This window comes from Nuphar pumila, chromosome 13 (assembly GCF_984573655.1).
Source record: "Nuphar pumila chromosome 13, dmNupPumi1.hap1.1, whole genome shotgun sequence".
Lineage (NCBI taxonomy): Eukaryota > Viridiplantae > Streptophyta > Magnoliopsida > Nymphaeales > Nymphaeaceae > Nuphar > Nuphar pumila.
The window spans coordinates 12031983-12041129 of record NC_143261.1 but is presented as its reverse complement, the minus strand read 5'-3'; the positions used below and the strand labels follow the sequence as shown (position 1 = coordinate 12041129).

Below are 9147 nucleotides of genomic sequence, written 5' to 3'. Positions count from 1 at the left end.
TTTGGGTGAAAAGCAGGAGAATATTGGTGTCCAGTTCCTTTAAGAATGTTTATTGGCTTCAGTAAAAGTGGACTAATTACAGAGGATGACATTAACTAATTTCTGAAGCAACCCAAAGTCAGTATGTGTATCGTATTGCACACTTGAGGGTTGTCTAATTCAGTTAGGTGGCATGCTTTCACCTGAGCTTCTCACATTGGAACTGCATATTCCTTGGTTCGCTACTTGCCTTTGGACTCTGATTACAGTTGTTTTCTTGACAGAAGGTGTAATGAAAATCCTTTTTCAACTAGTATGCATAGCCCACTGACGTGTAGTATTCTTAATTATTCTTGTAAAATTATTTACACCTTTAAAAGTTTTTAACCATTAAAGTCTAGTAATTTTCAGTTTTTGCTCACTGTATAATGTAATTACAGAATGTAAGCAATCTCGTATGGTGGTAGTTTCACCTAATGTTAAACTTCTAGTGTGAATTCCTTTACATCATTCGCAGAGGCACTGAGTGGTGCTACGTTGTCTTTAAAAAAGGGAAATTTTGTTATCCCCTTCCTCGTATTTCCGTTATGGCTTCGGGTTATAACGTTCCATGAAAGCATTGTCCTGGTATCTATATAAGCTGTAAATCTCCTTTCCTCACCAGCATTCTTGTCTTCTTGTGCTTGCATCTGCGCGGTAACCTGTCTGTTCATGAGGCACCAAAGTTTCATCCTCTTCTTTTTTATGGTTCTTTTGCAGCCATCTGTGGGGAATTGGTAAGCAGTGAATAATGAAACTTTAAGGGTACGTTTCTGTGCTTTGATCGGCTCTATTATAGATGCATATCATGCAACCTATGTACAGTTAGTTCAAGTAACTAATTGCTGGCGTCTATTGGCTAATTCATTGACAATGCCATTATTTGATGCAATTTTTCTAACAATTTCTTTCTTGGTGTGAGTCATATTTAGATTGGTCCAGAAACAGAACAAGTTAACCTTGTCAGCAAGAAACTTTCCTGTTAATGCTCATATGTAACTCTTTTAATGTTTAGATGAGATAGTATTCGGTACAATTACCAATCTAGCAGTCTTCATACTGGGACTTCATTCTTTTCTTCTAAAACAATCCTTCATGTGACTGCTATCTTTCTTATTCTTGGAGTTGAATACATAGATATACATCAGATAAAGGCATCAAGGAAAGATGCCTTCATAAGAATTACCAAGTGAAGACAAGATGAGTGCCATTAATGGCCATTTCTTTTACAAACACATGGACTTTACAGTTTCACACGTCTGGACTCTGGAAGCATTTCCATGGTTAGCAGCTGCTCGCGTTTTGTACTTGTCCAATGAGCTTGTGAAGGTACGTACACATGCAAGAATTGATTCTCTGAAGGACCACAATTGATCATATGAACCATTGTCTCCCAAACCTGCAGTCCATCCTGAGTAACTCACAGTGGTCACTGCTGAGGCTTGAAGAAGTGGTAATTGTGACATGTATCAATGATACTCCAGATCCCTCCAATGATCAATAGAATGCTGAGAACTATCCCTAGTATTCCTAGTCCCAAATTAATGTACCAAGTTGAGCTGTTTTTCTCTGGCTTCTTGATTATATTATACATGAAACATGGGTAGGCTAAGGTAACAGGCAATGAAATGCCACCAAGGAGTCCTGCCAAGCTGGTGATGAAAGGCAAGGCATTGGCAATGAAGAAGGCCACTGATGCAAAGAAGACCCTGAACGCTGTTCTGAGCCACCTTGGACAGGGCCTGTTGGTCCTGTACGTGTACCCAGACTCCAAGTTATCGAAAACTGGCATGGCATATATCTGAAATGTGCTCAAGCAGTTTATCACCACCAACAAGGTTGTCAATCCGAGCAGCACCTTTGATGTATCATGGCTGTGAAATTTATGCAGTGCATAGAGTATCCCTTTTGATGGTATCTGCAAACCATTGAATTGAAATTTTGGTTCATGGAAATGATGATTGTTGTGTTCTTACAGGTTCAACTATGAAGTGTAATCAACCCGCATGCCTCATCAATTTTCACAGCTGAAACTCAGTAGTCTGTTTTTTATGACCCCCATATCTGAGTTGTTTTACACTAAAGCATTACAGTTACCTCTTAAGGTAGGCTTTGCCAGCATGTTAGGTGGCTGGGTTGTGTATCTGTGTGCGTGCATGCATTTGCTGTAATTTCCACTGTGTTCAATCTGTGTTTGTGTGTTTGTGTGTTTGTGTGTGCACGCACGCATGCACGTGCAGTAGCTAGAAGGGGCGCTGGTAATGTCTAGGTTGTCCTTTTTATGGACTTGTCCATGTGCCAGGGGTTTGATCCAGCGTCTTCATCTCAATGCTCTCACAACCATCCTGCTGGCCATACGGGCGATCCCGAGGTGGTGGGGATGTCTAGGTTGTCAACTTTACACAGGGAAAGCCTGAAAAATGTAGAGGCATATTTTGTCCAGTGGATTTCTCATGCCACTGGGATCATGATTGACAAGAAAAGGAATTTATAGTCATTTGACAGGAGGAATATGCTTACCAAGTTTCCATATGCCCAATAACCACCAATTGCAATTGGGAATAAACAAAATGCTATGAGGACGTAGGCCACCTTCACTCCTTTCCACATGGGCACGCTAGCAGGATGCTTCAACGTTGATGGCATTGTTGCCTGCAAACATAATCAGATAAGAAACAGCTTGCGCAACACACACAGACACTAACTTATACACAGGGAAATGAGAACAAGACTAGAGTTGGCAACTCTAAATTCACATTTCAACACCATTTACAAAAAGTTGTTTTTTGATAATTCCATCCCAATAATTTTCTTTCATTTTTTGGGGGCTAGCCAGGGGAAAACGCGTGCCCCCGAAAACTCGGAAACCTCTAGTTGATAAAACCTCTAGTCCCATCAACTTGGTGATGTTCACAAGTCGCCACTACTAGATGGTCCGAGCCCCTTTGGGCAGCAGAACCTTAATGTTATGGCAAATTCATAGTCGAATCTGATGAAGTCAAACCAAGTCCTTATTATGCAAGTTCTAATTGAAGACTGGGTTTGACTCACAAACAAAACTCGATATATAAACAATGCCAAGTTGGTGACAAACTGAGTTCAAGTAGGCCAAGTCTACCTCGAGTTTTTCTCTTAGTGAGCTTGCAAAGTAAATCAGACAAGTGAGTTGAAAAGAGAAATAAGAAATAGGAGCAAAACCTGACCTGGATCTCAAGGACAAGATTGTGGCCTCTGAAAGAGAAGGCAACAACACCAAGAGCGTTCAAGATAGAGAAGGCTGTTGCCACCTCAGTTTTACGCTTCAATGGTTGGTATGAGATGCCTTCTGGCCTGTGTTTGCTCACAGAGAGGGCCCAGATGAGGGTGCAGTAACTAACAGCAGTGATGGCACCAACCAAAGAGATCCCAGCAATGGAGTTCAGATTGGGGAGTTGGGCCAGTACAAGTGCCAAGCACACAAACACAAGGTACCACTCGACCGTCGATAGCGGCCTTGACTCGCACGAGTCGCCACACACGACTGTGAAGAACAGCTTCATGGTGCCTCCACCAATGATGATGAGTGCGGTGCAGTTTCCAGCAGAGAGATACATGGTAGGGAACCGAGTGAGGACCATTCCAAGCTTTGGACCTGAAAATCATGTGTCATTTACCAGACTTGTATGGAACATGAGTATTCTTGTATAAATAAGCCCTATTAGTTTCTTAATGCTTTGTTTCATGTTATGTAAACTTGACCAGAAAGAAAATTTTACTAGATTTTGAATTTGTCACGTTAAATTTTCAAAGAAATCTGAAAAAATCAGCTGACTATATTTAGGGATGGCAGTGGACCGGGGGAAAGTGGGGCCCCGCCCCGCCTCACCCCGTTTGGACCGGGGATGAAGGGTATGAAACGGGGATGGAGGCGGGGACGAAGGTTAAAATCCATCCCTGTCCGGGGGTGGAGGCGGGGATGGACGTGCACTTTTCCCCGCCCTGCCCCATCCCCACCACGATCCCCGCCTCAACCCCGCCCCAACCCCGCCCCGACCACTTTTCCCGGCAATATCCCGCCCCGCCCCGCCTCATCCCCGTTTGAACCGGGGATGGAGGACATGAAACGGGGATGAAGGCGGGGATGGAGGATAAAATCCATTCCCCGCCGGGGATGGAGGCGGGGGTGGAGGATAAAATCTTGAGGCAGGGCGGGGGTGGAGACCTTGTCCCCCGCCCCGCCCCACTGCCATCCCTATCTATATTGCATCCAATTTTTGTAATAAAAAATGGTCATCTAACGAGCATTTTTTAGTAAATAAATTACGATAAATATAACTACTAATTCAGATTAAACCAACAAAAAAAGAAGCTCTTGCAATTATGATCTTTTAGAATGTTATTCTTAACTTGGTTGGGAGGGACTTTCTTTTAGGACGATATTAATCGGGGAAAACACCACCAAGGTAGTATCTCATGTGGTAAGCGGGGTCCTCTGTCAAGCTGAACGTCCAGGATCGAATCCCTCTGCCACATGGGACGGCTGTTGTTCTGGTAGGGGTCCACCTAACCCCAGCCTGCCTTCCAAAAAAAAAAGATATTAATCGAGAAAAACCACACAGGTCTCCCATGCTCACCGGAAAGTACACTCAAACTTTGGCCTCGTGGCAAGGGGGGCACACCCATGATTTATTTACCCATAAAACATGCTTTGGAGCAATAAAATTTAATATTACATTGTATTTTGAAATAGAAACAAAATTGGATTTGATCAGATGACATCGAAACAGGACCAAGATGTCATCATTATAGTGGCCCCATTGACTGCTACACTTGGCAACGAAGGTGCCTTATGGTGATAAGGTTCATCACCTGATGCCCAGATCAATATGGGCCATGATGACTAGAAAGGTCCAGACCAAGTGTGGGCCAGTCCCAAACTGGCCAATTAACTTAATGGTTCTGGTCCATGGGGCTGAGCATTAGGCGCAATCGTGTAGGAGTCTTAGAATTGCCATATAATTGGGAGTACGGGTCTCATCATTTGACATAAGATGTGTTCTGCAATCCTAGCTGTCAAATCAATGGCGTAGATTTGATCTAAGAGACCCGACAAGTGATCCACACACCTAGCTGTTCAAGCGGAAGGATGTCAAGAGTTCGATACCAGAGGTGTGCATACCTTGCCTTGCATCAGGCAGGGCGAACATGGGTTTAATAAGAGGGAGAAAAAACACAGAGAGAGACTCACCAAATGCTGCCATAGAAAGTTGGATGTATCTATTGTAACGTGTGCCTGGTACTGATTCATGGAGTTGGGTGAGTATCCAAAGGGTGTACAGCTGCCATATGTATAGGCTTGACAAAAACAAGATTCCCCATGTCCTGTTTCCATTTCACACAGCAAATTAACCAACTGAGAGAGAGAGAGAGAGAGAGAGAGAGAGAGACCATCCAAGAAAAGTGAAGGCCAGAGGGAGAATGAGAGCTTGAAACCCAATCCCAGCAGAAAGGTTATGGAATGCTGAGTAGTAAGCATTGCCATTCCTTGACTCAGTGATTGGCAGCCAAGCATCCTGAGGGTCTAGCTTGGTGAGGTGCCCCACCTCCTCCAGGTAGCTCTTCATGTTGATTATGACCTTCCTCATGGGGCTGCTCCTCGCAGGGGTGGCGTTGCCGGAGAAGGAGAAGCGGCCGGGCGTCGCGGCGGAGATCGCTGCGAGGAACGGCGACCTCGACAGGGAAGGGGAGTGGAAGTTGGAGGGTGGAGCGGAGATGGGGTAGTGGAACGCCTGAGGTGATGAAGCGCTGGATGGTGCAATTGGTTTCAAGGGAGAGTGGGGCACTGTGCATGGTGGCGTTGATGCTGCTGTTGGTGTCGGAGGTATGGACACAACTTCAGCTTCAATGCCCATCTCTCTCTCTCTCTCTCTCTCTCTCTCTCTCTCTCTCTCTCTCTCTCTCTCTCTCTCTCTCTCAGTGAGATGGTTTCGTGTTGTGCAGTATGTGTGAGTATATAAGGTTGGAAGGAAGAGTTCAATTGCTCAAGGAAGGTGGGAGGAAGCCGCCTAGAAAAGTGAGTTTGACCATGTTCGTTTGGCTCCAATTTATTTTCGACTCGTGAAGTGTGCCGGTTTGGCCTTTAGAGCACGCCTTTCTTGCGGTCCTTACCTATAAACCTCTCTCTCCGTCTCAAGGCTGACCAGTTTTGCAGCACCCATTAGAACTGAGTTGAAATGCTGTTGTTATGTGATTGGCTGTGTCAAATAGGCCCACTGTTAGGGGTAAGAAGGGAGGGAAGAGAGAATTCAAATATGAAACGTGTGCTGTTTTCCTTCCTTTTGGAAAAAGTTGGTTTTGATATCGTGGAATAGTCTCATATTGATGGTGTTTGAGTTTGTTGTGGGATTTATAACTCAAATGTAAACTCTTACACTTGTTCATGAGAACAAGAGGTTGGGATGACTACCACACACACGCGCGTGCGTCCACCCGTCGGGCCGAGCTCAGGCTCGGGTTTGGGTAATTGGCCTTTTAGAGCCATATCTAATCAAGACCTCAAAGTTTCTGTGGATATTTGGATTCTTTAATGGGTTATGAGAAATGATAATTGGTCATGACTCCTCGTAGTCCGTATCCATTAAAGAGTCTTGTCTCTTCATATTCCGTAACAGATCTCAACTCTTCAAAGTCCGTTAACGAGCCTCGATGCCTCGAATTCCGTAAAGGACTCCTTCCACGTTTCATAACCATTCGTAGGTTATAAAAGCGTGGTTAGGGTTGGGGTTAATCAGATCCTAGACGCACTGATTTCTAAAGAAGAGCTCTGCGGTTTTCTCTTTCCCTGTAGCTCTCTCTCTCTCTCCTGAGTTATCCTGAAAGGGTTTTTTTTGCAACATCGGTTCGTAGAGGTTGTTTTCGAAAGACGATCCATCGGAGTGCACCGTTTTGATCGTCGAGGCTATTGTATCCTGGGGGAAGGACGCCAGACCTTGTTTGCACTGTATGTGGGGGCAAATCTTCTCTAAGGGGAGTACTTTCGTACACCTTGGCCTTTTACACAGTATTAACATGCTTTTCTTGTTTTTATTGTGTTATGTGCATCTGTTTGTGCATATGTTGTTGTCTGGATTTTGGTTTTATGCTGAAACTGTCATGCTTGCTCCCTGTTATTGTTTTGATCGACTGTCAATCATGATTTCAATACTACTGCATTTTCTGTTTTATGTCATGATGTTGATTGTGAAACTGCGTTATCCAAAAATTGATCCAGCACCCACTCCCTGAATCCCTGCTCATTAGAACTAGGGGTGTCAAAGGGTTGGGTTTACCTGGACCCGACTTGTACCAAACTTTATAGGATCTGGGTACAGTGATAAATAATTTGACCTGATTAAGACTTTAGTCTGGATTCAAAGGTTCGATTAATATATGAACGTGGGTATAGTTTATAAAATTTTATACTAGATCCGGGTCTGAATCAAATATGAATAAGATCAAATTTTCAATATAAAAATGATAAAAAATAATGTTTTACTTGGTATGGCCTGAGTCTGGTTCATGTAGTTCTTATCAGTTTCAGGTATGGTTTCAATTATGTTTAATCCAACTAAACACGAGTTTAGACATGATACCATGCCCAAAAATCGTGATCAGGTCCTGTTTCACCGGGGTCAGAATCAAACCCGACCCGTTGACACCCCTAATTAGTGCAATTTCGGGACTTGTGCTGGAACCATATGCACATTAAGATGAAGCAAAGATGATGTAAATGTGGGTTCCATTGAGAATTTGTTTGTCTGGTTTATTTTTATTTTTTCAGATAATTAGAGAAAACTACCTCACTTACAAGCTCAATAAAAGTTTTCAGAATTAAACCAAATAGACCTGCCATTAATCAATTAGCTTCAACTAAAAAATAGGCCAACTCATCCTGGAATCGGCAGATCGGGCTGAAACTGCCCGTTTGTAGGGATGTCAATGAATCAGATTTTACCGGATATCCAACAAAATTCAATTCCATTTAGATGCATTTGGTAAGCCAAAGCGACTATAATTGGATTTGAATAAGATTTTTTATTTTTGTGACTGAATTTGACAAATATTCGAATTTGATGGATATCCAAATCCGTTTATATGTAGAAAAATGAATCTGGATATAAACTTTTCACAGTTCGAATTTGAATCCGTTAACATCTGATTAGTTGAATATGGTATTGGTCACATCATATCTGAATCTGAACCTTTTACATCCCTATTGACTTGAGTTGAATGAGGGTTTAATTCGCCTCTTGTTTTATTATTTCATAATCAACTTATTAGATTCAAGCCTGAATTAGCTGATTCTTTGAACCTTTTTGAAAATTGATTCAATTCAAAAATCAATTGTAATAAAATTGGTAAAAACCCTAGGTACGTTTTCTATTAGGAAGTGCACTCAGTTTGGGCTTCACTTCAAGAAATACGTGCTCATGAGTTTTAAACTAGTGAAGTCCCTTCAACTTAGCGACTTTCATGAGTCACCGCTAGGGGTGACAACGAGCCAGACCCGGCCTGTACCAAACCCTATAGGGTCCTAGTATGGTGATAAATAAGAAGATCCGATTAAGACCTGGGTTTGAACTCAAAGGTCTGATTAATACATGAATCCATGTATAGTTTATGAAATTTTACACCAGACCTGTGCACAAACATAGTTCTAATTAAGACCCATAAAAATGATAAGAAATATTACTTTACCAGGTACGATCCAGGTCTGATTTATAGTTTTTATTGGGTTTGGGTATGGTTTCTCTTATGGTGGGTCCGATTAAACTCAAGTCCAAACCTGATGCCATACTAAAAAATTGAGGCCAAGTCTGATTCCACCTGAGTCCAAACCAAACCCGACCTATTGACACCCTTAAGTCACCACTACTAGGGAAGGGAAGCCCTTGTTGACATCTTCTTTAAAGTTTGTCAAATAGTCAAACAATTTTGCAAAAATCCATTTGACACTATTTATTAGTGTTTTAAATGGTGATTTCATTGACCACCGTGGGGGTCGCTCCCGTGGCCAATAGGGTGGTTGTGAAGGCGCTGAAATGAAGGTGCCAGATCAAACCCCGTAGGGGCACAAGTGTGTCTGTAGCTTTCGAAAGGTCACGGAAGGTA

General features: G+C 42.8%; 1 protein-coding gene across 1 annotated transcript; it reads right to left on the bottom strand.

Annotated features, from left to right (window-relative positions):
* Positions 1–803: 803 nt before the first annotated feature.
* On the bottom strand, positions 804–5921 carry LOC149817776 (lysine histidine transporter-like 8). The gene is made up of 5 exons (XM_089985153.1): positions 5446–5921; positions 5246–5379; positions 3222–3649; positions 2539–2670; positions 804–1936 (listed from the first exon to the last, which is right to left on the bottom strand). Exons 1-5 carry the CDS (start codon positions 5907–5909, stop codon positions 1448–1450), a joined length of 1647 nt encoding a protein of 548 aa, XP_089841279.1. The 5' UTR covers positions 5910–5921; the 3' UTR covers positions 804–1447.
* Positions 5922–9147: the final 3226 nt, after the last annotated feature.

Excerpts from the sequence above, each read along its gene's own strand:
- LOC149817776 (XM_089985153.1), bottom strand. The coding sequence starts at position 5,909 with ATGGGCATTGAAGCTGAAGTTGTGTCCATACCTCCGACACCAACAGCA. Across the intron at positions 5,380-5,445 it reads GCCTTCACTTTTCTTGGATG|GACATGGGGAATCTTGTTTT; the intron begins GTCTCTCTCTCT and ends AAATGGAAACAG. Across the intron at positions 2,671-3,221 it reads ATCTTGTCCTTGAGATCCAG|GCAACAATGCCATCAACGTT; the intron begins GTCAGGTTTTGC and ends TTATGTTTGCAG.